This window comes from Penicillium hordei, assembly GCF_028827395.1.
Source record: "Penicillium hordei strain IBT 12815 chromosome Unknown utg000003l_segment0_segment0, whole genome shotgun sequence".
Taxonomy (NCBI): Eukaryota; Fungi; Ascomycota; class Eurotiomycetes; order Eurotiales; family Aspergillaceae; genus Penicillium; species Penicillium hordei.
The window spans coordinates 4,976,766-5,004,251 of NW_026623144.1; the positions used below are offsets into that span (position 1 = coordinate 4,976,766).

The following is a 27,486-nucleotide window of genomic DNA, read 5'->3' on the forward strand; positions in this document are numbered from 1 at the left end:
TTTCTTTCTTTTTTTCTTTTTTTCCTTTTTGCGACATCGGCTGTTCTCCGGGCCAAATAATCTCTCCGATATCAATTTGTCAGGTCCAGCCTCTTTGTTTCTTATCGGGGAAAGCGGGTTATTCCGCCTGTCGGGTAATTCAATGATAAAGGAGGTATATTATGCATGTATTGAAAAGACCGACTCCAAGTACAAGGGTGTCTAGTCCACATCCTATCTTGCTACAACGTGCCATATAATGTTACATTTGATGTACATCAATCTACATCAGTGTACATCGGACCGGGTACCACGTAAACTCCGTACTAAATAATACAATAAACATTCTTCATGTCTGATTTTAGCGCTGGATAAACTCCAGTACTCGCCACAAATGCTTCTCATTTCCTTGATGAAAAAGCACTGTTCCTGGGTAGGTCTGAACACGCCGATGGAGCTGTACAATTGGCAGCTCTCATTCTGGATGATCCGACCTTATACCCACACTAAACTTTGATTATTCGCGCAGGGACTTCGGCCATCCAGTCAGATTGCAAGTTTGAGCGCCTGTCCATGGGCTGGGAAACCCTTTCCCGACTATTACTACTGCATAATAACTTTGCGATCTGCATCCGATGTAGTATTGATACTCCGTACGGAGTACTAGCCGGAGATATAACGCTAGCACGGAGCGCAATGTACAAGCGCAATGTACAAACTCGTCTTTGATAGCTGTAAGGCGTAATTTGTTATCACTAATATAGACAATAGTCATAATAATGATATCTGGAAATAATAATCCCGTATCAGCGTGTTTATCGGGCGTATGTTATTCAGGTACGGAGTATACGGCCGAGAACTGTACGAACAAGAATATGTAATTGCCGCTTGTATTAACTATTCTCCATGGGAGCTTGCGGGAGCTCCACTAGTCTCCGTATCCGCTATCCACTATACTGCTATGGATTATTATTGCATGGATGGCGATTGCATGTTTCAAATTAATGTGGTTGGCTAATTGATCGTGTGCGACAACGCGGCATAATTTTTGGTCGATTGCCGTTATTCAGGCCTTGGGGCCCTCTCCCGATGCCACCGGCGCTGATCATCCGTGATGTGGTGCTGTCACCCCACGTCCTTTTGCAGGTCGATCTGGAATGACAACGGAGAGTAGTTGGTTCGGTGCCTTTTTATTATGTATTTTTGGTTTGAACCAATCAAGATGGACATGAAAAGTTACAAATATAGTCGGTCCGGTTTGCATCTGTATTAACGGTTTCGTTGTGGACCTATAGTGACGCAGGTGAGCCAATTCAGAGCCGCAGGAGATTGAATGATGTCAAGTAGGAGGCAATTGATCAATATGGTATACCAGTATTCTTCTTCGGGCTAATCTGATTACATCGAGATTAACCGGGAAGGGAACCTACGATGCATACATGGACTGTTAAGGTCTAAGCGAGTGACGACAACTTGGTACAATATAGTGTATTCGTATTCTTCACAGATAATAAACGACACTCGGGTAGTGATACTAGTGATACCCGGTAAGAACAAAAGAAAAACAAAAAGGCACGGCGTAAAGTCCGATCAGGGGGGGGTCTAAACTCCGTCATCCCGCGTTGATGACAGCACTGGCCACCATCCCCCGTGATACGCAGGGCTAGGATGTGGGCGCTTCGGAGAATTTATGGGGATATTTTGATAGCCAGATATTGTCTGAGCCGGTGTTTCATCGTCTGTAATTTATTGTCTTGGTTATTACTACGTAAAGCATGACGGGGTGGAAAAGGTGTACGCATACACCTATCTTGATACTTAACATGCGTCGCATACATCGTACAGAGATCATCCGCGAAGCGCGGTTACGCAATAACGTTTGATGAACTCGGCGCCCGATGTATGGCCAGCGCTCATCCAGGGATGTCCCTGTTGGCTGGTATACAGTGTACTGTCTAGTGTAGTGCTCAAGTGTACAGTATCATTGCATGATTGGGGTCAGTGGCGTCTGCCCCTGAGTTGTTGGTGCCCAAGCTCATGACAAAGCCATGAATTCTTCAATGTGTTGGACCTGCATCAGGAGATTGGTCGGAGCTTGCGGGTGTCAGGGCAAGGCTGTTTCCTAGGCTTGAGTTTCGTCTATTTAGGTTAGATAGTATTTATGAACGAGCCTTGGATTGCGTAACATCGTATTGCTGTGTTCAACACCGGTGAACTGTGTTCGGGGTTGAGTGTTGTACGATGCTTCAAAGTCTTCAAGTGAGACATGTCTTTGCTAGAACCAAATCGCCTTGGTTCATTTCAGGCTTTGGGGACATACTCGGTGGGTATACTCGGTGGCTGTCGGAAATGTCGGATGTGTTGCTTATGGGGGTTTAATACGGCGATTATATTGATATGGCCAAAGTGTCGTTTTATCTGACCGTGTATGGACACCTACAGATTATTAGAAATGGGTCGGATGCCTGAGGTATGCCAATGCTCTTAAGGGAAACTCAAACCCTTGAGTTGCAGCTTATTTACTCATCCATCTGGCGGATTGGCCAGTGCTATCCCAACAGCCGGATCAACCCCAGCATCAACACAGCTTAGAGATAGCTCACTGCGTCAAAGCTGGGGAGGGTGGCTTATGGCACTGCTGTTTCATTTGTCGGTCGACCACCTTGACTCATCCCGGGTCACCTGCAGCTTCCTGAGACTCGCTCTAATGTGCTAGTTTGACTAGTGCATTGTCAAGTCCGGGGGATTCTGCAAAGGAGATGTCCGTGCGACCGACTTGCGAGTTTACCAATACTCCAGACATCGCGAGGTCCAGGAAAAAAAAAGAGAGACATCGGGAAAGTGGAAAAAGGGGCGTTTATTGCTGTGTGGCCAGTTTCCTCTTTGTCTGCATTCAAGTCAACATAGTATCGGAGGAATCCGAAGGCTGTATCAGCACCGAAATACTGGATCACCACCTGGACATAAACCCCAGATCACCGATCCGATGGTCGGCTGCATGCCCAATGGGCTAAAGTATCCATCCTTCGTTCCGTGCGACCCAAACTCAAAACAGCGTGGCGCAACGTGTGCAGCGAGTCCCGAGGTCCATACATCGACGGGATGGGGATTCTAGAAAACGCTCAAGGGGCAGATTCCGGGGAAAGCAAACTAGTCTGGGGGAGCCAAGAACTGAAAAAAAGGGAAAAAAATAGGTCATCTCCATATATCTCCCTCAAATTACATGCCCTCGCCACTTTACTCCGTAGACCATGTGCAATAAGGAACCGGAGGATATCCCTTGCCGGCACGTCCAATTGTAGAACAGCATGTTCTATTTCCTATGCTCTAAGGTTGGGAAAATCCCCCACACAAACCCTTTTTTTTGACTCTCTCCCCCACAAAAATGGCGCATGGCCTATTCTTTTGCGGATCTTTCCGCTTAATCATTCCCGGACACTCCGCCCCCGGAATTTGGCTTTCCTATATTAATGGCTTTGAAAAGGTGTAAAATGAAAAAAATAAAATAAAACATCACGAGGTCTTACATAGTACACATTATATCGTATATTACCATGATTATAAACGTGTATGGGCTTGTTATTCTCAGTAACTCTCGGGCCCACTCCGATACTTCCAGGGTTTGAGAATATGAAATACGGAGTACGGAGTCCTGGCAAATCATTTATTAAATTGATATCCACCTGAGCAACAATTTGGTTAGTGCAGCCGCGTATTCTTTACATACGAGGAGAGTATCTCAATATACACCCCCAGTTCAATCATAAGTTTATTCAATTCAATTAATGTAACCCTAAATCCCTGAATTCTTTTCTGAAACAAAAAAAAGCACATTCTTTAATTGCATTCCACAATAGTATCAAGTAGTCCTTGGATGTTTCAAAGGATAAAATACCACCTAAAATGACACAATACTAGTGAAATCGGGCGTTACGCCGCTAATCCTAAAGGGGCAACTGCGTGGAGACCAATGAGTTTCGTTGATAACCAGAGCCAGAGCCAGGAACTGGTGGGCGTCCAGTAAAGCGTGCGTGTCTATAAGATTCAGTCTACGCCGCATTCGGTATCACCCTAGTTAATCGTGGGGCCATCATTGGCAGACACGGTCAGCCCGTGTGTCTGGGATCCACCATCTGCGCTCTGTATCGGTACCGTCTGCTAGCTTGTCTGTCGCTCGTCTGCTGTCTGGTTGTCTGGGCCGGACATCGCCCTGGTTGGTAGTTGCCTCGTATGTACCTTCGGTGTATCTTTGTCCTCGGACCCTCTTATCATGGGTACCTCCACAGTACTTTCCACCTACTTTCCCGGTTCACTCTCTACCCGCCACTACTGCCACTACCAACGGTGTATGTAAGTACCCTGACCCAGGTACCTCGCTCTGCTGTAGAACGACTCAATACTCCAACCTTCGGAGGCAATTTCGAACTTCCCAACTACTTCACCTCTCCTACCATCCTCTTCCTTTCACCAACTTCGCTTCCCCAGTGTGGTTGTGGTTTCTCTTGCTTATCGACAATTGCCTATCTGTACTCCATCGGTTATCTCCGGCTTATCCAACTCTCTCCAACTTGCGAGATCAATTCTCTCAATGGATGCCCGAGTGTAAAGCATACAAAGCCACTTGCTCTAGCTCTGCTAGTCTGATGTGAGTGATCTGACCGTGCTATGTTTAAGCATCATCCATGTTAGTCCGGTTCGCTGATGTCTCCGACCCTCCAACAGACGTCAACACTAGGCTCCCATCCCCCCCCCCCCCCCCCCCCCCAAATACCGGTCTCAAGTCCCCATATCCTGCGCTTAATCGAAACCCATTCAACCCGTCTTTCCAGATCTTTCCAGACACACAGCGAATCCTTCGATAGACCGACTGTAAATTCGTTTCTCTTATTGGTGGGTCCCGTTCATCTATCTTACGGCAAGGTTCCTGATAGACTGCCTCGGTACCTTGGGTCGTGATAGCACCCTCTACGCATCATATGAGACACATGCTGACTTGATGTCATTTGGATGGAACAGTCATTGATGCGGCACATTGTACAAATTTGAAAGCTCAAATATCGTGCAGACGCGATCTTCAGTCAATCATAAAGATTGACACAACCTCTCTTCCTCAGCAATTTCCCGCACGTCGCAAACTTCCTCCTACCTCCGAGACCAGAAGTCAACACTCTGGTCTGTGAGGAGTTGCTGAAGACTAGAATGCTATTGGATGGTATGGTCGGACAAGATCGGGACCATAGCCCAAAAGTGGTGGACCTCGCCAGTATCCACGAAATTCCGGGAAATATGCCTGGTGAGTTTGGCTGAGACAATTTCCTGTGTGCAATTCTTACCCATAAATCTGTAGCTCCAAAGGACTCAAAGAAGCAGACCGATCTAAACGGTCAAACGGGTGCCAATGGCAACATTCCGCCCCCTAAAACAGACAAGCCTCGGCCCCACGTCTGCACTACCTGCGGTCGCTCGTTCGCGCGATTGGAGCACCTCAAGCGCCATGAGCGCTCACACACAAAGGAAAAGCCATTCGAGTGTCCGGACTGCGCCCGGTGCTTCGCTCGGCGCGATCTGCTTCTGCGACACCAGCAGAAGCTACACATGACCACCACGCCGTCTTCTCGACCGAGAAACGGTCGCCGTGAAAGCACCGGCGCCGCACCCGGTGCTAACCGGGTTCGCAAGAACTCCATTGCCAATAGTTCAGCTTCTTCGATGCGCCCGAGGGCCAACACAATAGGCCATGTTGATGGGGCGGCCTCAGGTATCCCTGGTGCGGGTAACCCGTCATCTGCGCCCACTCAATCGGGTCACGCATACCACCCTAGCCTTAGTTCTTCAGTTGGCTCAAGCATCGATTATAGAGGATTTGGCTCTGGACACCCTTCGATGAACGGCCTTTCGAAGATCGAAACCTCCGGACTTCCTATGGATATGTCCGGAGGACTTCGGACCGCTCCCGTGTATGGGAGCTTTGACACGGGCATCGATGGCATGCTGATGGGCCACGGTAGCACCATCAACCCGGCGCAATTACACTTCGCAGGATCCCCGCAAGGCTTCAACGATTCGCCCTCGTCTCCTTTCGGTCACTACCACAATGGACTTCCACCCTCTGCGGATCCGATGATGGATGAAGAGATGCACTTTGACTGGATGAACGGGTTTGACACAGGTGTGGTTATGGGAAATGGCAACGACTCGGTTATTGACGAGTCCTCGCCATCGGCAATGAGCACGGGTAGCCAGAGCGGAATCAGCGAGGCCATGCTGGATGGCCCGAATCGCATTCCCATCTCCAACGGTTGGCACAACCCGTTCCCAGCTCACCACCCGGCCAACCAGTTCGCGATCGATTTTTCCCCGACGACGTTGAATGATCTGGGGATCCCCCCGGAGACAGTGTCGCCCAAGTCTTTAATGGCCCAGAATCCGTTTTCTGAGACGTATGCCACACCTCCATCTATGACTTCGGTCGGCCAGCCCATCATGGGAGGACATTCGCAGAGTATGTTTTCCTCTCTGGCAACAAACGGAGAATCTCCTAATCCTCTCAACGTTCCTTTCCCGAATAGTGCCCTACGAAATGAACATTCACCACTCTCAACGGATACATTTACAGACTCCACACGACAGGCTCTACTAGCGAGCATGTCGACCCCCACTGGCTTCAATCATCGCAAGTATTCCCAGCCCGCAAGTGGACTTCTAAACAGTCGCGAGTTGTTCGCCCGCTCGACTGGCTTCAACAGCTCCGGTCAATTGCCCAGCACCTCGGACTTGCAGCGCTACATCTCGGCCTACATTACCTACTTCCACCCTCACATCCCGTTTCTCCATATCCCCACCCTCAATTTCCAAGCTCCCCAATACACGAACAACCTACGCACGCCAAGCGGACACCTCAATTTAAGCTCGACCGGCGTCGCTGGAGGCGGAGGTTGTTTAATCCTCTCCATGGCGGCTATCGGTGCGCTGTACGAATACGAATCTGCCGCCTCCAAGGATCTCTTCGACGCCGCGAAAAAGATGATCCAGTTGTATCTCGAAGAGCGACGAAAGGCAGACATGTCTGCTGCTCTCAATTGTTCAAATTCCTCCCGCGATAGCTCCGTACACAACACTCCGCTTTGGCTGGTACAGGCAATGCTCTTGAACGTGATTTACGGCCACACCTGCGGTGACAAGACATCTGCAGACATTGCTAGCACACACTGTGCTGCCTTGGTCAGCCTCGCACGCGCAGCCGAATTAACACACCACCTGGATTCCAAGAACCTGCCGCAAGATCATCTCACCGCTGGTGACAACGGAAATGATTCTCCCGGTGAGTCGGAAAACTGGATGTCTTCGTCATTTAGTCAACCGAAAGAGCGCCGAGATTGGCTGAATTGGAAGGTTGTAGAGGAGCGGAAACGTACCCTCTACGCTATCTTTATTCTTTCCAGCTTTCTCGTCTCTGCCTACAACCATGCGCCTGCACTCACAAATTCGGAAATTCGCCTTGACCTTCCTTGTGAAGAGGATCTCTGGGCGGCCGAATCACCCCAGGCGTGGAAGCAAATGGGCGGTCAAACAGCCTCGAAGAAGACTTTGTCGTTTTCTGCTGCTTTGACGTCTCTTCTGACTGCCAGCCAACGAGAGCAGAGTCAATCGGCAAACCTGTTTTACAACTCCGACGATCTGTCCAATTCTGAAAACCGCCCTAGTACCTTCGGCTGTTTGGTACTCATCTACTCGCTTCACAACTATATATGGGAAACCCGCCAAAGGCACATGGGCCGACAATGGACTGCCCAGGAGACCGATGCTATGCAATCCCACATCGAGCCCGCTCTACGGGCATGGCAAGCGGCATGGGCTAGCAACCCTGTCCACAGCCTAGAGCGACCGAATCCGTTCGGGGCTGGACCTCTGTCCGCAGACAGCATCCCCCTTCTAGATTTGGCCTATGTTCGTTTATTCGTCAACCTAGGCCGATGCAAAGAGGCATTCTGGCAACGCGATTGGAATGGCATGGCGGATGAGCTCGCACGCGGCACTGAGATATTCCAGCACCCAGATGCTGCAGTAAACGACGTGGTCGATCCGTCTCTCACGGGCCACATTGACACAAGACGAGACTCCATCGCCGATCTGGGAGTATCAGATCTAGCCATCTCCAAGACACCGACACAAGACGAGCCCATGCAGACTCTCGCCAACATGTACAAGATCGGTCAATCTAAGCGTGAAAAGCACCTGCGCAAAGCAGCGTTCTACGCAGCGGATTCCATCTCTATGTCGGATCGTCTTGGTAACACCTTTGCTGAATTCTCATCGCGCGAATTGCCTATCCAGTGCGCGTTGTGTGCTTTCGATTGTGCCCAAGTGCTGGCGGAGTGGATCACCACTGTTCAAGAACGGGTGGGCCCCTACCTGGGTATCCTAGGCCGCGACGATGTCGACTTGACTGAAGTACCCGGAGTCATGCTTCTAGAAGACGAGGATTGCAAGCTGGTTGATAAGATTAAGGAGATCCTGGGGAGTATCGAGTTGAAAATGCAGCGCCAGTTCCAGAATGGCAATTCCATCTCGGCGCTCAGTGTCGTGCAGCGGCTACCCAGTCTTGTGGAAGGAGGATACGGATGTAAAATATTGATTGCAACTGCCAGTATCTTGGAACGAGCTGCTGTCTGGCCAGGTTAGTTTCAGCAATCCCCCAAACCTCCACAAACCAGAACAACTCTAACATCCACCCACAGTGACGAAACTGATGGCCCGCTCTCTGGAAGCCCAAGCCATGCGGATGAAGGAGCGTACCGAGCACTCCGTGATGATGACCCCTTAATGACCCTGCCCCCTTACTGCTTTGTTTGAATGTCCAATGTTTGATCCATATCTATTTCCCCCATATCTCCAACTCCTGCTTCCCATTTACGCGCGCCCGTGTATCATGAAGAAACAATCCAAGGCAACCCCATCCCATCGAAGCATGTGTATCTGCACCAAACCCGCACCCGTTCCCTCCTGCCCTCTTGCAACATGCGCACCGCCTTTGATACCCTGTTCTGAGATTTGATTATCTGTGCCATAGACAAATTGCCTGCTCATGTCATGTCATCTTTTCCCGCTTGCTAGCGTTCTTGTTTTGTTTCTATTCCCCCGACTACTGTCCTTGCTGTGGCGTGATGATTGGAGTGGATCGTGGCCTTGGTCTGGTTTCCTTGGTCTGGTTTCCTTTCATCTCGACTTGCTGATTTTAGTCGAGGGTGAGATCTCATTCTTTTTTTTTCTTTGCCTATGTGGTGTTTGATTATCCATAGTTTTACTTCGTGTGAATATGATTTACCCTTTAAAGTACTGTTGTTATAGTAGTATGTAGGTTGCTAGGTCGTCATCTATATATGCATATTACAGCAACTATAGCTGCCCCGTGGTGTCGTGATCGAAACTGCCGTACTTGTATGCAGTAGAATTTATTGCTTTTGGCAATTTAAGCGGTTTTTGGGGTGGTCTTTTTGGTAGTCTTTTTATATATATTCTCCCCGTTTTGAACTTTCCTAGATAGATCACTGATAAAGATGTAAAAGTACTTAAAATGTGTAGGCAATGTTCAATATATAAGTTCGTAGCACTCGCTCTACATCGTCCCTAGGGCTCTGCCCAGATGGGGGGATGGTTATAGATGATGACATAATATTTCCCCACTGCCGTGGGTCTGGAGGTTGCTGGGGCATCAAACGCGTTAAGTGGTTTTCGCGTTAGGCACTCATATCTGGCAGATACATCTGCCTGGTGTCAATCGCATATGGCCTACATCTGAACCGGAAATGAATACAACCTCCAAGCATCCGCCCAAAATCCCTCCATCGCAGTGTCCGACTGCCTCGGCTTCTCCACTCAACAATTAATCTCCGCTCAGCTCAGCTCGAAACTCAACCCCAATGCCCTACCCGCGGCCCGTCTCCCCGGTCTCCCTCGAAACATGCATGCCTTCGCCCTCCGAGCTAGATTCAGATGACCTCTTTGCCTCGGATGACGAGCTGAATGACGCTTCCCGAGCTGCCAAGCGCCAGCGGATTGAGAAGTTGGCGGAGTCTTATCTGCAAGGCAAACCATTGTTGATTCTCTCTGCGTCGCTGCGGGGCCCGTTCAATGATGGATGGGCCAACCCGTGGAAAAAGGATAGGACACACCGGACCGGAGCACCAGTGAGGGTTCGCCAGACAAATGTCCCCGAGCCGGTGGTCCAGGAGACTGATTTGCGGGCTCCGAAATACCGGGAGGGTCTATCGGTTAGCAGTCGTCGCCCGGAGATCCCTGCGAGATCTTGCAACTCCCCTAGGGCCTCGGTGCAAGCTGGAGACTGTTCTTCGCCCTCAAAATCGCCGCGGAGACAATCCAAGGAACCCATCCCGCGCGCAGGGCATGGTGGACAAAATGGAGCACTGCGACGGTCTCCCACTAAATCGAAGAAACCGCCATCGTTGACAGTGGAAGATCAATCAATAGTGCCTCCTAGGACGGCGGACTGGCTAAAGAAGGATCGGAAGCTCATGAACTTCACCAATTTCGAACCGCCAAGCTCGCCAACAATATCTGTTTCTCGTCAGTCGGATAAAGCCCGTCGACCAATGCCTCGCTCTGTTCAAGTCCAGGTCCCGCAGACGCCGGGATCGCCGACAAAATGTCCTCCTGTCAAAATCGCCCCAGCGAAGACAGCCCAGAGTGCTCGTGCAAACTCGAACGGGCATTTGTCCCCACGGTCGACTCAATCGGCTACCTCTAATTCACCCAAGGTCCCTGCCGTGCCCAAATTACCACCATTCCAACAATATCAACGATCTCATTTGTCACAGGAAGCGACTCTCCGAATCGTCAATTCTTCATCTCAACTACCGAGGTTTGAATATCGGAGGTGGCTCCGTGAACATTCGAGTCAACAGGAGAACACTTCTCCTATGCAAGATGAAAGTATCCTACAAGAAGAGACTTTTTTGCAGGAGGACAGCCCTCTAAAAGAAAAGTCTACAGTCGAGCCCGCACCCGCTAGACCTAGTCCTGCTAGGGATCAAGCATTGGATCCTGCTGAGCCTAAACCTGAACCCTCGGCCCCCGAAGAAATAGCAGTTCATAACGAGGACTCTATAAAGAAAGATGCAAGCCACAAAACCATGTCGAAAGAAACTAGGTTCGCAGATGAGGAAGATTTCATAGAAAACAACGGTGCGGCGGATCAGGTAGCAGGGGAAGATGTCCCAGGGGAAGCTGTCGCCGAGGAAGAGGCCGTAGCGGAAGTTGTTGCAAACGAGGAAGATACATCGACATTCCAAAACACAGATATCTCTGGACCAACCGAGCAGAATACCTACGATGATCTCCCTTCTGCCCAACAAGTACCAGCGCCTTTGGGGGTTTCAGACCGGGTAACGTCATTACACTCGACGGCTTTGCCAAAAGGGGATTCAGGACAAGACTCACCACCAAGCCCCGATACCCAGCTTTCGACCCAGGCTGCCCTTTTGCATGCCCAGAAGTCTTTTCAAGACGACTTGGACAGTCCAGAATATTACAATCAACATACGCCGGATCTGGACCGAGCTGTGCATTCACCCAATGCTTCACTTTACTCAGCAAATGTCACTCCATTCTACCGTCTAGAAGAGTCAATTCGAAGTGATGTAGAGCGGAGTTCTGAATCCATGAACAAGGATGGGATGCAAGCAATGAGCACACAATTCATGCTTGATGCAGCTACACCTTTCAATTTCAGCACTGAACAAGCTGGTCAAGATCGGAGTTCTAAACCTACGAACAGAAATATGACGCAAGCAATGAATACGCAGTTCATGCTCGATGCAGCTACACCCTATGCTTTCAGCACAGAGAAGAGGCAGCGTGCACCCTGGCCAGACTCAGGTTCACCTACAGCAAGAAACTCCAAGAGAAAAAGGACGGCCAATATCGAAAGTCCCTCTCCTTCTACTAGGAGTCAATCAACATCTCTCGACAACGAATATCATACTGCGGAATCCCAATCAGGGGATGATGAAGAAAGTCCACAGCCAGTGGCCGAACAGTTGGATCACCAACCAACTTACCAATCTACAAGAGAGGTCGCATCGTTGCCCCTCACTCTAAGCGAATCAATGCCAACAACAGGCCAGGATGGACAAGGTGTCCACCAGGGAATGGAGAGTTTCAACCTTAGCCAGGCAATCGCAGATGCTGGTAGTTGGCTGCAACAAAGTTTTGATTTCATGAAGGATGGCGGTCGGTCGAGCCAGAATCTCAAAGCGATTCCTACCTCTGACGCGCAACCTTCCCCTTTGAACATGGATCTATCTCAATAACGATAGTTCCTTGACGCCGTTATGACTACCATTTTCACTTCTTGTTCTTTCAATCTTTGCATCTTACCATCATGCGTAACGTAGCGTGATGAAAGCTTCAGCTTGGTAGCGAAGTTATTGCAGGTTCTCATAGTCCTAACATATATGGGTACATTTTATTTTAGCAATACATATCTGTCATGGTGGTTTCATGGTTAGTTACATATGTAGATCCGGGAAAAAAAGGCCAAAAATCACACCAGAAACGAACAATTATTTGAAGCGCAAAGTAGAAGACAACATTGTCCTGGCAGCCGTAGATCGACGTCAGGAACCAAGTGGCCCGAGCGCCAGCGGGGAGAGCTCCGAACCGCATCGTCAGCTTCACATCTCAATCAATGGCGAGCCGAGATGGCGCTGACATCAGTAAGAGACCGAAATTTCCTCCTGATAGATTGTAGCTAACAGAAGCAACAGTGGAAAGCATTCAACTTCATCGACGTGTTGCCGGTGAAGCTACCAGAGGACAGCTCCTCAATCTTCAATGTAAGGCCTCGACTTTCCACTGCTCCAGCCCACGCCGTATCTAATAGTCGCCTCTAGAGTGACCTCTCGAGTATCTGTACCGGCTCCACGAACCTCTTCGTCGGCACTACAGATGGCTTCGTCCACATCGTCTCCTCGGCTTTCCGCGTCGTGCGATCGTTCAAGGCCCACGATACCGGCTCCATTACGCACATGCGACAGATAAATGATACCGCTCTGCTAGTAACTGTCGCAGAGGATCTCTCCAATGAACCGGTTCTGAAGGTCTGGGCGCTAGATACGGAGAAGAAAGATGGTGGCCCGCGGTGTCTGTCAACGGTCTCCGTGCAAAATGCCAGGAGACAATTCCCGGTGCGTTTACATCTGAAGCGAGAATAAGTGAGGCCAATACTTACTTCGGTGATATAGATATCGGCTTTTGCAGCCGTTGACGACCTCTCACAGGTAGCAGTGGGTTTCGCGAACGGATCCGTGACGATCATCCGGGGCGACCTGATCCACGACCGAGGCGCGCGACAACGGATCGTATTCGAGTCCGAGGAACCGATTACCGGACTCGAAACGCAAACTGGCGCCATCACAACCCTCTACATTTCAACAACGAGCCGCATCTTAACATTGGTCATCGCCGGCCGAGGACAGGGTCAGCCTGCGCGCGTTTTGGAAGATACGGGCTGCGGCTTGGGCTGCATGACTCTGGATAAAGAGGGTGGGGATATTCTCATTGCCAGGGAGGAGGCGATATTTACGTACGGTCCGCGGGGTCGTGGTGCAAGTTATGCGTTTGAGGGCCCGAAGACGTCTATTGATGCCTTTCGTGACTATGTGGCTCTCGTCTGTCCGCCCAAGGCTGGGACTAGCAGGTCAGATCCGCTAAGGAAGTACACTGCTAGCCCGGCTGAGGATATCTTTGGCACGACCACGTTCACTCTGCTTGACACTGATCTTAAGTTTATCGCGCATAGCGAAGCGCTAGTGTCACCTATGAAACGGATTTTCATGGAATGGGGTGACTTGTTTCTTCTTACGACAGATGGCAAGGTATGTGGATGCTATACTATTTTGGTGGTCTTTCTTTTAACCCGTTGTAGGTCTTCCGTTATCGGGAAAAAACCCTCCAGCAAAAGCTCGAAATCTTATATGAGCGCAACCTCTACATCCTTGCTATTAATCTTGCGCAAAAGATTGGGATTGATCCGCTACAGCAGAATGCCATCTACCGCAAGTATGGTGACTTTTTGTATCAGCGGGGAGATTATGATACTGCTATGCAGCAATATCTCCGGGCCATTGATAATACTGAACCTTCTCAGGTCATTCGGAAGGTCAGTCAGAATCGAGATTCGGCGTTTTTCTCTTACTAACTGTTGTTGCAGTACCTGGACACCCAACGTATTCACAACTTGATTGAGTATCTTGAAGAGCTACACGACCATGGCCGTGCCACGGTTGATCACACAACGCTCCTTTTGAACTGCTACGCGAAGCTCAAAGACACAAACAAGCTAGACTCGTTTATCAAAGCTCCTGGTGAGCTGAAATTCGATCTTGAGACTGCCATTGCAATGTGCCGTCAAGGCGGATACTATGAGCAAGCAGCCTACCTTGCAACAAAGCATGGCGAGAATGACATGGTCGTCGATATCCTAATCGAAGACTCTAAGAAGTACGCCGAGGCAGTAGAATACATTTGGCGGTTGGATCCTGAAGTGGTATGTTTCCAACTACGCAGCATTATTGCGGGAAACCAGCTAATCCTTGCTAGGCCTATCACAATTTGATGAAGTACGCTCGAGTATTGTTGACGCATTGCCCCGAGCGGACAGCAGAGCTGTTCAAGGTCTACTATTCTGGCCAGTACCGACCACGCACGGAGGTAGAACAACCAGAAGAGCCCCAAGAACAGACGACCAGCACAGTGCAAAGTCTTGCTGCACTTCTTCCTTTGCGGTATATGAACGTTGGCACCAGCACACAAGCTCCGGTTGACATCCCTGAGCCAGCGACAAATGAAGACGAAGTCGAAGATGCTCCGCCAGATTATGACATTCCCAAGCCGCGAACAGCCTTCTCTGCATTTGTGGACCATCCCAAGGAGTTCATCGATTTCCTCGAAACTTTGGTACAGCAACCGGACTTGAAGCAGGACGCCAAAGTTGATCTTTTCACGACACTGTTTGAGATGTATCTGGACACGGCAAATGGGAAAAAGGATGCAGGCGAAAGACAGGAATGGGAGACAAAAGCCAAGAAACTAATCGAAGGGAAAGACGTGAGTTAATCCATCGCCCATATCTCACCTCTTATATCTAACCCACCTAGATCCCGATCTCCACATCCAACGTGCTTCTCCTCTCCGACCTTTCAAATTTCAGGGAAGGATCCACCCTCGTCCGCGAGCAAGAAGGTCTCCGCCTCGACATTTTCCGTTCATTCACTTCGGCAAAAGATACACAAGGCGCCATCAAAGCGCTACGCCGGTACGGGCCCGACGAGCCCCAACTCTACGTCGACGCATTGACATACTTCGCCTCGAGCCCGAAAATCCTCGAAGAAGCCGGCGACGAGCTAGACGCAGTCCTACAGCGCATCAACCAAGACGGCCTCCTCTCCCCATTGCAGGTGATACAAGCGCTCAGCAACAACGCAGTAGTAACAATGGGCCGCGTGAAGAAGTACCTTAGCGACAACATCGACCGCGAACGCAAAGAAATCACCACCGTAAGCCCCTCGATAACCCCATTCCTATTCAGTGAATATCAAAACTAACCCAACTTTCATCTCCAGAACCGCCGCCTCATCACAAGCTACAAATCTGAAACCGAAACCAAACAACAAGAACTAGACCACCTAACCACCCAACCGGTAGTCTTCCAATCCCGCCGCTGCCAATCCTGCGGCGGAACTCTCGACCTGCCCACAGTCCATTTCCTCTGCAGACACTCCTTCCACGAGCGCTGTCTGAACAACCTCGACGACGACGCGCAGTGTCCCGTCTGTGCCCCGACGAATGCGACTCTGCGCGCTATCCGGCAACGACAGGTTGATTCCTCGGATCAGCATGAGTTGTTCAAGGGGGAGCTGTCTCGCTCGCGGGATCGATTTGGGGTCGTTAGTGAGTTCTTCGGAAGGGGTATTATGAGGCCGCAGAGTACTATGGAGTAAGATGGGTTGAATGGATTGCACTTAGTTTAGATATGTTTTTTTTTTTTATTCTTTTATTCTTTTCTTGGGCTTGTTTTATATGGAGCTGGTTTTATTCGTTTGATACCTCGATCTTTGTCAATTAGATCAAGTTGTTTCTCTCATTGGTAAAGATGGTAGATAGTACTAGTAGAAGGAGTTCTTTACATGTATCTATAGTTGCTTCCAACGTTGATTCCCGGTTATAGGTTTATGGTATAGCGACCACTCGGGAGAAAGTACTTTAAACAAAAAACCGAGGCTATGTCCATGTAAAGAATGCATTGTATAGTTAAACTCGCTTCGCTGTAGCAAATAAAAACAGCGAGCCAGCCAAGAACAAAAAAAAAGAATCATATAAACTTGATAAAAATGAGCAAGTCGATCACGGTGATCAAGCAAGGTCATTACATGCATGAGCAATTAATATGCACAGCGGATGAGGTAAGAAAATACATGAATATAGTCGATGCAAAAGGGTAGAAACAATAGAACCTGGGTAGATACATTTCCAGTAGTGACTCAAGACTTCGGAAGAATGCGATGGTGTCCCCTCTGTATTGCCGATGACGACTATTAGAGACGAAAACGGGATAAACAACCCGAGTCAAGACCTTTCTATCCAATGGACTTCTTGAGATAGCGAGACGGCTTTATTGAATGAACTCGCTTAAAGCTCACGTCCCTTCTCGCCTCCCCATGAAACACGCGGGATGTGTCGAGAGGCAGACTGAGAGCCGGAGCCGGATCCAGATCCAGATCCAGATGGAGAAGACTGGTCAGATGGCTTGTGTGTTTCAGGATTCTGGTTCTTGCTCGTAGACTGGCTCGAGTTACTGTTCTCATTATCCTCAACGTCTGAGTCTTCCTCTAGGATCGCATTATCATCCGACTCCGAGCCATCATCGTTTTCAGACTCGTCACCAACACCCAGGGCAGCCAGACGGCGGCGACGCTCGGCTGGGGTCTCGCCTGTGTCGTCATCAACCTGGCGCGGGGGTGCGGTCAAACCAGCGGCTTGACGGAGACGCGAAGGTGGGATACGCTCTGTACCATCGTCGTCGGAATCGCGGCGAGACCGGTCCCGCATACGGGGTGGTGCGGGGCTGAGGTTGTTGCGGCGTTCTTGGGCGGCGGAAGTACCGCCACGTGAGAACTTCGCCAATGAGGCAGCCACGTTAGGGGAACCGTGATGGTCGCCAGACTCATCGTCAGTAACGTCGCTATCGGTGATGGACTCGGAATCCAGAGCTTCAGCGTCTTCTTCAGGGATGGTGCCAGCGCCAGCGGTAGCGGCGACAGCGGCAGCAGAAAGGCGGCGCTCTTGCTTTTGTTCGGCCTTTACTTCTTTCTTGGCTTCGTGCTGGGCCCTTTCTTGAACCGGTGCTGGTGCGTCGGTTTGTTGCACCAGATCCCGACGGGCTTTGGCGTCGAGGCCCTTCATCTGCTCGAAGAATTCCTGCTTGTTCATGCGTCGGCCCTTGTGGCTAATGCCTTGGGAGTCGATTTGGGGGTCCTGGGCCAACGTGAATCGAATGCCATCGTCGGCGGTCCAGTCGTCGTCCTTCCTCTTCTCTTGGGCAGCTTGGGAGGATTCGCCTTCTTCCTCCATTCCGAACCAGGTTCCCATGCGGGTCAGACCACGGCGAACAGGTGCTTCACCAGGGACGGTGGACTCTTTCGGGACCTTCTCGCCCTTTTCGCTCTTCTTACCGCCGGGAAGGGTATATTTCTTGATAACCTCACCATCCTCATCCTCAACAATAATAGTATTGCCGAATTGGTATGCATGAGCTGAACGAGGTTTGGGCTTTGCTGAAACGGCCTTCGGGGGCTTTTCTTTCTTCTCTGGCTGTTCCGTGGCCCGATCCTTTCCAAGTCCAGTCCAGTTGGTCCATTTCTTGAGAGTCTTTCCGTATGACGTATCAGCCTTCTCCTCAGCAGATTGTTTGAGCTCCTCTCCCTCAGTCTTCGTGTGGGGTTGACTCTCAGACGCTGCGAATTTTCCTGACTTATCATTTTCCAGACGCTTGCGTTGCGCTTCAATGTGCGCAATCTTCTCTTCCGGAGACATATGAGAGGTGTCCTCGGTCGCGAGAACATTTCCCTCTTCATCCTCGATGATCATGTTGGAGCCCTCTTGATAAACCTCTATCTCTGGCTCACGGCCGAAGCGATCACGCTCGGCATGAGGTGGAGAAGCTCCGCGCTCAACCTGATCGCGTTCTTGGAGTTCTTTCTTTTCTACGTCGGCCTCAGCCTCATCCTCAGTGCGCCGAGGAGCGGGCATAATAGCAGACTGGCTGATTGGGCCTCCACCACCAGAAGTACGCTTACGGCGACGTCTCCGCAAGGGCTTACGACGAGAAGACTCAAGATTTTGTGACTCACTATCTCCCTCCTCGTCGCGTTGCCGGCGGAGGAAGTTTCCAGGCATGCCGATAGGCGGTAAGGTACCAGGAGGATACTCCGGAAGCTTTTCGTCCGATGAGGCATCCGTATCCTCCGTCTTGCGGAAGGACATGGAGCCTTTGGCGATTGACTGCACACGAGGAAGGCGGTTCATCCACGAAGGTCCTTCCTCGTTGGCCTGTGTGTAGGATAGTGTGATAGTCAAGGTGTTGATGCGTTTACCCAGAGTGAAGACTGCAATAGACGAGCCATGCACCAAAATGGACGTAATGACCATGAACGTAGTGATGGGCCAAATGAGCCTAACAACATAGTAGTTGCTGGATCCTGGCAACGGAAGCTCGTCTTCAGGTGATGGTTGTGTGTTGTCGTGTTCCAGCTCCGCTCGAGCGAGAATGGCAGCGAAAATGGCACCGACACCGATAGGACCAAAATGCCCTGCGAACAAAGCTTCTCGCCAGGTTTTCACGTCCGGTATTATCGGCTTGAGCATTAGCATGATGGGAATACGTCGGAAGAATAGGACCAATATCGCAATCACCACCAGCCGCCAAGGAGTAAGGCCAAGCGCGGGGGAGTTGTAGTCCTCCCAGGGAATGATGGATCCGAAATAGACAAAGTATGCCAAGTTGAGCAGAAGATCGATAACGTTCGAGACATGGGATTCCTCTGTCTTCTCCGTAAACCAACCATCGTTACTGAACCCAACACCACAAGCGAATCCAATCAGCAAGTCGTCCATGCCCAGTAAAGCACCTGAGCCAGCACAGAAGACAGCCAACACGAAGTAGAACACCAGGAAACTCTCACGATCGATCAATCCCTTGCGCTCAGCCAACTTGATCGCATGGCGAGCAACGTAGCCGATGGTGAAGCCGAAAATAGCACCCAAAATACACTCGTACAGAACGGTGATACAGAACCAGTTCAGCCACACCTCGCCGACTTGAGGACGATAGTGATAGATATAGAAGGACAAATAAATGAATGGGAAAGCCATGCCGTCGTTACACCCGGACTCCGCAGACAACAAGTCACGCAAATGCTTGGGGACACGCTTGGCGAACTTTCCCTTACCAACGACAGACGACGCCAAGACAGGATCGGTAGCAGTGACGCATGCAGAACACACTAAAGCCTCCAGCCAGTTCAGGGGAGGCACCAACCACCAGATAAACAAACTGGTGATCAGCCAACCCCAGGTCATGACGGGGATCAACAACAAGGAAACAGACTTCCAATGCCGTTCCATGTAAGCCTTGGGCAACTCAACACCGACGGCGAAACATTGCACGACCAAGACAATTCGTGAGCACTCGAGTGTGATCTTATCGATATTTCCCCATTCGTGCGGATTGAACAAATTGGCCGCATGGGGGCCGAAAATGATACCACAGAGCGTGGCTACGGTGGCTTCACCGATGTACAGTTTCTCCTTGACAAACAAGGAGCACAGCATGAAGAGGCCCGTGAAACCTCCTAGGATCATGTAAGCCAAATGCGGCCTATCGATGTCCAGATGATCCCATGCCATGGTGAAGATGGCGGTGATTGAACACCAATTGTATTATCCGGGAACTTTTGTAGGATTCCGTCTCGAGCTTCGTACCGCGACGAGCAATTTACCGGATGAATTCCGCCCTCGAACTTCGTTGGTCCGCGTAGCTCTTCATGCCTTGGTGAATCGGTGATCGAAAAGCTAAATTGCCGAGCCTTGTAGGGCTGAATGGGGTTTCGCGATCGAGGCCCACGTCCGACAGGTTTGAAGGTGTGCGACGGTGCAGATTCTGCGGGGCGCGCAGACTGTGGCCAAGATCTTGGGGATGCCACGGGGGGTGCGGAGGCGAGGCTAGGCAAGAGGTTGAGAAAAAAAAGAACTCGGGCTTGGCCCCAGGGGAGTCAGGCACAGATTCGGATTGGAAGGGGGAGAAGGGAGAAAGGGGGGAAAAAAAGAACAAGAGCGAAATCCGTTCAGAGTCTTGGGAGCTCTTGGCCAAGCAGAAGAAAGCGAGTGAACGAGTGCTTTGGGGGATTTGCCCAGAGCGAAGTATTCTTGGAAACGGCGGGATTCGTCAGCCGAGACTTTCGAGACCCACGTTGGAAGCGGAATTGGTCTTGGCTAGCGGAGGAGGACGTGCGTCAATAGATTAGGATGTTGATGGAGGAAAATGATTATGATTATATAGAGAGAGAAAGGGAAAAGACACATAAGAAAAAGAGTCTATATCAAACGAAGCGCATACCGCATGTGTCTCTCTCATTTCAGTTGCAGGTGCTGTAATATTCCGGTTATGTATGGTAATGGTACTGTAATCTAAGATCGGCCAGCCCTGTCAAGCGCCAAGGCTGAAATCAGACGGATCCTCGGGATTTCTTAGGTCAGTGGCGTCTCTAGGCTTACGATAAGTGTTCTAGTGGGGAATCGGGGCGCCTTTATGTTTTATGTACGGATACGGACTTATACATATACGGAATATACAATACATCATAAAAACTTACCAAGGTGCATAATAATCTGCTTAGCAAGTATGTATGCTGGTATGTAGGACTCTGCCCTAAGGGCCCCTTCCCTATGTGCAGTATACATATCCTGGAGTATCAGAACCAGAATACAATCAATGACTTGAATTGGGAATTGTGTAAAAGTAAAACAAACAGTATCAAACGAATTGCAAAACTTTCAGGGGAATTTGATGCGGAGAACCCAAGAACCCAACATCGTAAAACATGCATACGAAGCATTTCCGGGGAAATATGGAGAGAAGATAAAAAAAGGAAAAAAAAAAAACAAAGCCAAGATTCCATGCACACTGCGCATCCCGCGCGTACCCCCAAAAAGGATGGCTTGAAGATTTTCAAGTCCACCGCTGGCTATGTACGATGGATGTACGACCTGGGTGATGAGGCCCAATGCTGCCTTACAAGCCCGTCGGCATCCTCTCAACTTCATCGCTCAAGCCACGCCAGTTTTCCGCCTGCAGTTCGGAATATTTGACACGCTCCTGGCTCCAATCCTGATGCAGGCGGCTGATGTGATACTGGCTCTGCTGGAAGTGGACCAGTTCGTCACGGATGCATTCCGTGATGAAGACACCCCGAGCATGCTGTTGCACAATGGATTCTTTGTCCTAGTAGACAAACAAATTAGTATGCTTGTGGGTGGGTGCCATTGAAATACATAGTCTCACCTTGAAGATAGAATCCTCAACCTTCTCAATCTCTCCGGGCTTTACTGTGCCCGATGGTCGGGCGCGTAGGTCCTGCAGCTTGTGCTCACTGGTCTCAATGCGCCGTTCCAACTGCGCAATGTTGTTCCGTGCATACCGATCCCGTCGATCGAACATTTCACGCACACTGACCAAGCAATCACGTTGCCGCTTTAGATCTTCTAGAACCCCCTCGGTCCATCCTCGGGCCTCGTCCTCTAGTAGACTTTGGCTGGCAGAGAGATGCCGAGCGGTAGCTGTGATACCTGCATTAAGAGACGGAATGTCATTGGTGTCCACTGCATATGTATCTTTGGTGACTTCCGTCAAGGACTGCAGGGCGAGTGAGAACCGGAGGTGGTCAGCAGCCAGACCATCGTTACGCTTAGCCAATCGCTCAAGCAAAGTGCAAAGATTAATATAGATTTCCGCAGAACGTTTGACACCGCTGCGAACAGTTTCAAACGTTTCGTCGAGAGTGGCGGGTAATGAGTCTTCAAGATCCGGTGGGAGGACACGACCAACAAACTCGTCTTGGACTGATATTGTGGCCTGTTTTCGCCACACCGAGAGTTCCTATTTTCATGGTTATTGTCTGCCTCAAGAATACCCAAAATCCCCAAAGGAGCTTACTGTTGGAACTGTCAAGAACATGATCACAAGCTGCTCTTGACCAAGAACTGGATGGCGAACGAGGGCGTTGGTGAATCGAACAAGTCCGTGCCGGCGCTTTTCGAGGAAGGAGGATGAATCCGCTGAAAGGTGAGTGCCATTGACTTCATAATTGTGAGTAAGCGATTAGGTGCGCTAAACCAGCGTTGTGCATACCTGAAACCCGCTTGGGGGGAAGAAGAGGCAATTGCCGGAAAGGAAATCGCTTTTGGAGGCAGTCCAATAGCCAGACAAAATCGCTATAACGCCGAATAACCGTGCTACCTCTCCGTGCAGACTTCACCTCATAATTTCGGTGTTGGAACATGAACAAGCCTTCTTTCTCGGGGAGCAACGCGACAGTCACGGTCTCCTCTACCTGCGGGTTTGTCGATCGGCCGAGACCGAGGGACCGACGCCGTGGTGTAATAGTGCTGGACTCATCCACTGGGTGACCAAAGCCACCTAGTGCCGGAGGTACTGTGCCCCCAAAGCTGCTTTCATCACTCGGACCCGCGCCGCTGAAGTTATTGTTCCCCCATCCAGACCCAGAACTACTAGGCGGCGCAGTCTCCGTCTGGCCATTGAGATGATCCCGTTGAACTACATTGTTTTGTGTGGTATCTTCGATCGCCTTGCTAGACCAGGCATTTGTCGTGGACCTCACACTACCGAATCCATTCAATGGACGTGGTTCAGCACCTCCTGTCTCATGGTTGTGACCGCGGTGTAGTTCTGGACTGCCCCATGGGTCTGACTCCAATCCACCTAACGACGTTCGTCGCAACCTTTGCGATTGTGCAGAGCCGGGAGTTTGGAAGGGGGGAGGTTGGGAAGGGGGCGTAGCAGGTTGTTGATATGGTTGTTCAGAGCTCGCGTCATCGGTGGTTCGCAGCCGATCGAGGTAGGCAGCCTTTGGCTGGGGTAATTCTGCATTGACCTGGCGTTAGAGGGTTTATCCCGAATAATAAGTAAAGAAATAAGAAAGGGCGCAAAGTCAACTCACTTTTGCGGCGGTCGTCCACTGCATCAAAGGAGAGGTCGTCGCCTTCTTGCGCTAAACCGACCAGCGCCAACAGCACATTGAACTCGCCACGACCGAGTCCGCTAAAGCTTTCATGATCACCAGAAGCAACAAGGTTTAGGATTTTGCTTTGGTCGGTTGCAGTGAGCCCGCTGCTTGAAAGAATCTCCCGAATAGAGGTCAACCCAATGCCAGAGCCAACCCTGTCACCGCTGTTCAGAATCAGGTCGTATGCGTCGATGTAGCTCTCAGGCACATCCGTATTGGGAAGCAAGGTTCGAGCCAGGTCGCGCCGGGCAGTTCTCTTGGCTGTATTATTTTGGGGGTTCCAAGGAGAGGAGTTGTCGTCGCCGTCGTCATCGGCGAACAGCGAAGAGCCGCCCGTAGCCGGTTCGTCGGCAAAGAGCGAGGATTTGAATCTGGCCGGATCACCCGCAGAGGGATCCTCCGGAGATGTGCCGAATAAAGACATCAGGAAACCGACGGGGTGGTGTTTGCGCCGGGAGAGCTGTCGGGTGTGGAGGTGATGGCAATGACGATGTTGACGATCAAGCGGAGCTCCCGAGGGGGGCTGGTCGCACGAATATACGGGCACCACTCTCCACCTCAAAAGAAGAAAAAAAACTGCCCTGAAGACACTTCGATTGTCAAAAAAATGAGATGCAATAGGGAATCAAGTGACAATTCAAGGTCAAGGAGAAGAGAGATAACAGGCTCCAATGTCACTGGTACCTCGCCCAACTGGGTTAGTCAGGCCAAGCCAGTTGTACTGGCTACAACCCTCTTACCTCAAGGCTGCATGCATGTATATACATTACGAAGGTTGAATCTGTGGGAATTGATTCTGCTTGTTTACAATTATTGTCATTGTCGTCTCATTCAAATAAGAAGAATGTGTGCTAGCAATTATCATCTGGTGATATATTTGAGGTTATGAATGGCGTTATCGGAGATCAAGATCACTCCAGCACTATGGGATAAGATGGGAGTATATGGGATACTTCTCTCGAACTTAAACATTTCAGTAGTCGCTGGACTTTTGAGTTAGATCTTTTTCAAGGAGCTTGGCCAAAAAAAAGAGGACTAGGTTTCTTATGACATCGTGGAGCTCGCAGATAATGTCAATACTTCTACGGAGTATATCTTTGGGACATACCTCTGCCGGAGTGACTTGGGTGTCTCTTATCTACCATCGAACATCGAACATCGGAAGATTGCTCCGATATTGGAGATAGACACCCCGTCACTGTTGTACATCTCCGCTCGGAGGGACCTCCCGATGGTTCGTATACCCAGCTCATGCATGAATATCTTATTTAACATCTTGTCTGCGGGGGTGTTGGAAAACTATTCTTCCTTTACCATTGACCGAAACCTACCTGTCTTGGTTTCTTTTTCACAATATGCGTCCTGTTACCCTTACTCGAGGAGCAAGGCTCAATTGCTTCAAGCCTCGCGCTCTAAATGGATCTTCAAGGCGATATCTGACTATGCTAAGCCCTCCCAAGTTCGAAAATGAAAAGATGGTGAGTAATACCAAAGTATCCACAGATATAACCGGGCTTTGACTAACAGCAAATTAGCTCAACTATGCCAAAGGCTCTCCAGAAAGAGCCGAATTGACTAAGACTATCAAGAAACTCAAGGGACAATTCCCTTTCACAATTCCTATCACTATTAATGGGTCAGAGGTATGTAGTGAAAACAACGACTACCAATTAGGGGCATTCGACTGACATGTCTTCGTAGGTTACCACGAAAGAAGCTCGCTCCCAACCAAACCCCTCAAAACATAGCGAGATTGTCGCAAACTACGCCTCTGCCACCCCAGAGCAAGTCAATGCATCCATCGATGCAGCCCTCAGTGCAAAGCCCGCCTGGGAAGCTACCCCCTTCGAAGACCGTGCCGCCATCTTCCTTCGAGCCTCCGAACTCATCACCGGCAAATATCGTTCAGAAATCGTTGCAGCCACAATGCTTGGCCAAGGAAAGAACATCTGGCAAGCCGAGATTGATGCCCCTGCCGAAACGGCCGATTTCTTCCGCCACTACATCCAAGAGGCGTGGGCGTTGTACTCCCAGCAACCCCAAGTCCACCTCGATGGAAACTGGAACAAGATGGAGTACCGCCCGCTTGAGGGCTTCACATACGCCATTGCTCCCTTTAACTTCACTGCACTCGGCGCAACGCTTATTGGACCTGCTGCATTGCTTGGCAATGTCGTTATCTGGAAGCCCTCGGACTCAGCGCTCCATGCTAGCTGGCTGCTTCATCAAATTCTGCTTGAGGCCGGTCTGCCTAAGGATGTTGTCCAGTTTTTGCCCGGTGATGCTGAGCAAATTACCAACACTATTCTTAAGAGACCCGAGTTCGGAGCCCTGACATTCATTGGCGCCACTGCTACCTTCAAGGGCATTCAGAAGAAGATCGGCGATGGCATTGGAGCCGGTATTTATAACTCCTACCCTCGAGTGGTCGGCGAGACCGGTGGTAAGAACTGGGGTGTTGTCCACCCATCCGCAGATGTGAAGAGTGCGGCTTTGAACACCATTCGAGCAGCCTTCGAATACCAAGGTCAGAAGTGTTCTGCCAACTCGCGTGTTTATGTTGCAGAGTCTGTTTGGCCCGAGTTCAAAAAGGTCCTGGCCGAAGAGACCGCAGCTCTCAAGGTTGGAGATGTCGAAGACTATGCCAATTTCATCAACCCGGTTATTCACGAGCGTTCATTTGACAAGCTCAACAAGTTCATCGAGGAAGCAAAGAGCGACTCGGAGCTGGAGCTTATCGTTGGCGGAAAGGCTTCTAAAGCAGAGGGCTATTACGTGCATCCCACCGTCTATCAGACCTTCAACCCTCACCACAAGATTTTGTCTGAGGAGCTGTTTGGACCCATTCTTGGCATCTATGTTTACCCAGATGCTGAGTGGGAGCAAACGCTGAAGCTGGTTGATAGAACCTCTCGCTATGCATTGACTGGAAGTATCTTCGCCAAGGATCCCTATGTCAGCCGCCAGGCTCAAACTATTCTCAAGCACGCTGCTGGCATGCTCTATCTGAATACAAAGTGCACCGGCTCGACTGTGGCTCAGCAGCCGTTTGGCGGTAGCCGCGACTCGGGTACAAACGACAAGACCGGCACTATGGCGCACCTGCAGCGATTCGTTAGCACTCGAACAATCAAGGAAGAGTTTGTGCCTCTAGAAAAGGTCACATATCCTTCGAACGAGGTTTAAAAAAGGAAAATCTGAATATAGCTTACCTTCGAATATAAATTGATTTTCTACAAGGATATTCGGCCGCTTATGCGACCTCGTTATGTTTTTTTGGTGGGTTTTTATGTCTTTTTAGGTGCATACAAAGGCAGTAAAAAGCATTCTTTGTGCAAGAGAATCTTCTATGTATAACCCTTGATATCTTGAATAAGAAACCAAATTGATGCTAATACAGCAACAATCAGAACAGTGCAGATGTGGAACTGGCTTTGGATGGGTGTTTGTGGTGGTTGGCTCTTATTGCGCCTATGTTAGTTATTGTTCCGCACAAAGATCAAGTCACAACACTGGCGACAGCTAGTGTAGTACTATGTTCTTTTGCTGTGGGATTGGCTTACCTTGGCACGAAGCTTAAGGGCCAGGAAATGTTAGCATGTGTGGCTGCGTTCTGGCTATATTTGTAGGAACAAATCCATAGGGATATATGTATACTTTACTACATGACATTGGGACTCGCCTTTTGCTAGGTCTCTAACGACGACGTATAAATTGAATAATCTAAATATGGTATTAGAGACTTTACATTTAATATAATACTTCGATGTGTTTTGTGTTCTTTTTTTAGGTCCTTTTCCCTTCTCTCATATCGTAGTGAGAGTAAATATCTCCCAATACTATACTAATAGCGATTGGACTTCCAAGAATGTGTAGGTGTGAGAGAAACCTCTGATATTACTAAATGGAATCGAAGATTAATATCGGAACCTAATCACCGAAGCAAAAGATATATAAGCGGCTGGTAACACTGAAAGTCAAGTAGGTTATCACAAGACTGTCACTGACCCCACCTAGGCAGCTCTATCTATGAAACGTAATGCAAACTAACATTACAACCTCGAACCGTGCGAGTGCTCGAACTTGAGCAATGATAACGCACGGATCTACCGTGCTAGGCCATTCAATG

At 49.8% G+C, this 27,486-nt stretch overlaps 7 protein-coding genes across 7 annotated transcripts; 5 read left to right on the top strand and 2 right to left on the bottom strand.

The window, feature by feature from the left end:
* Window positions 1-3,949: 3,949 nt before the first annotated feature.
* N7537_007095 (uncharacterized protein) lies at window positions 3,950-4,623 on the top strand (the record flags this gene model as incomplete). Its single annotated transcript, XM_056898152.1, is given in 4 exon segments — window positions 3,950-3,988; window positions 4,080-4,207; window positions 4,266-4,329; window positions 4,348-4,623. The coding sequence occupies 4 exon segments, from the start codon at window positions 3,950-3,952 to the stop codon at window positions 4,621-4,623; spliced, it is 507 nt and encodes a 168-aa protein (XP_056753937.1).
* A 497-nt stretch (window positions 4,624-5,120) lies between these two features.
* amdX (putative C2H2 transcription factor (AmdX)) lies at window positions 5,121-8,816 on the top strand. Its single transcript, XM_056898153.1, has 3 exons — window positions 5,121-5,272; window positions 5,327-8,656; window positions 8,718-8,816. Exons 1-3 carry the CDS (start codon window positions 5,179-5,181, stop codon window positions 8,801-8,803), a joined length of 3,510 nt encoding a protein of 1,169 aa, XP_056753938.1. The 5' UTR covers window positions 5,121-5,178; the 3' UTR covers window positions 8,804-8,816.
* Window positions 8,817-9,899: 1,083 nt separating this feature from the next.
* On the top strand, window positions 9,900-12,308 carry N7537_007097 (uncharacterized protein; the record flags this gene model as incomplete). The annotated part of the gene is made up of 1 exon (XM_056898154.1): window positions 9,900-12,308. One exon carries the CDS (start codon window positions 9,900-9,902, stop codon window positions 12,306-12,308), a length of 2,409 nt encoding a protein of 802 aa, XP_056753939.1.
* A 390-nt stretch (window positions 12,309-12,698) lies between these two features.
* N7537_007098 (tethering complex subunit PEP5) lies at window positions 12,699-15,998 on the top strand (the record flags this gene model as incomplete). Its single annotated transcript, XM_056898155.1, has 9 exons — window positions 12,699-12,713; window positions 12,765-12,833; window positions 12,891-13,184; window positions 13,242-13,874; window positions 13,925-14,158; window positions 14,210-14,545; window positions 14,599-15,105; window positions 15,156-15,554; window positions 15,621-15,998. The coding sequence occupies 9 exons, from the start codon at window positions 12,699-12,701 to the stop codon at window positions 15,996-15,998; spliced, it is 2,865 nt and encodes a 954-aa protein (XP_056753940.1).
* A 688-nt stretch (window positions 15,999-16,686) lies between these two features.
* Window positions 16,687-19,962, bottom strand: N7537_007099 (Na+/H+ antiporter Nha1; the record flags this gene model as incomplete). Its single annotated transcript, XM_056898156.1, has 1 exon — window positions 16,687-19,962. One exon carries the CDS (start codon window positions 19,960-19,962, stop codon window positions 16,687-16,689), a length of 3,276 nt encoding a protein of 1,091 aa, XP_056753941.1.
* A 1,384-nt stretch (window positions 19,963-21,346) lies between these two features.
* Window positions 21,347-23,781, bottom strand: mvp1 (sorting nexin Mvp1; the record flags this gene model as incomplete). Its single annotated transcript, XM_056898157.1, has 5 exons — window positions 21,347-21,556; window positions 21,617-22,210; window positions 22,268-22,410; window positions 22,463-23,215; window positions 23,292-23,781. 5 exons carry the CDS (start codon window positions 23,779-23,781, stop codon window positions 21,347-21,349), a joined length of 2,190 nt encoding a protein of 729 aa, XP_056753942.1.
* Window positions 23,782-24,712: 931 nt separating this feature from the next.
* On the top strand, window positions 24,713-26,543 carry N7537_007101 (L-glutamate gamma-semialdehyde dehydrogenase; the record flags this gene model as incomplete). The annotated part of the gene is made up of 3 exons (XM_056898158.1): window positions 24,713-24,835; window positions 24,893-25,000; window positions 25,059-26,543. 3 exons carry the CDS (start codon window positions 24,713-24,715, stop codon window positions 26,541-26,543), a joined length of 1,716 nt encoding a protein of 571 aa, XP_056753943.1.
* Window positions 26,544-27,486: the final 943 nt, after the last annotated feature.

Coding starts and splice junctions, on each gene's coding strand:
- amdX (XM_056898153.1), top strand. CDS start 5,179: ATGCTATTGGATGGTATGGTCGGACAAGATCGGGACCATAGCCCAAAA. Junction 5,273..5,326: donor AATTCCGGGAAATATGCCTG/GTGAGTTTGGCT, acceptor ATAAATCTGTAG/CTCCAAAGGACTCAAAGAAG. Junction 8,657..8,717: donor ACGAGCTGCTGTCTGGCCAG/GTTAGTTTCAGC, acceptor ATCCACCCACAG/TGACGAAACTGATGGCCCGC.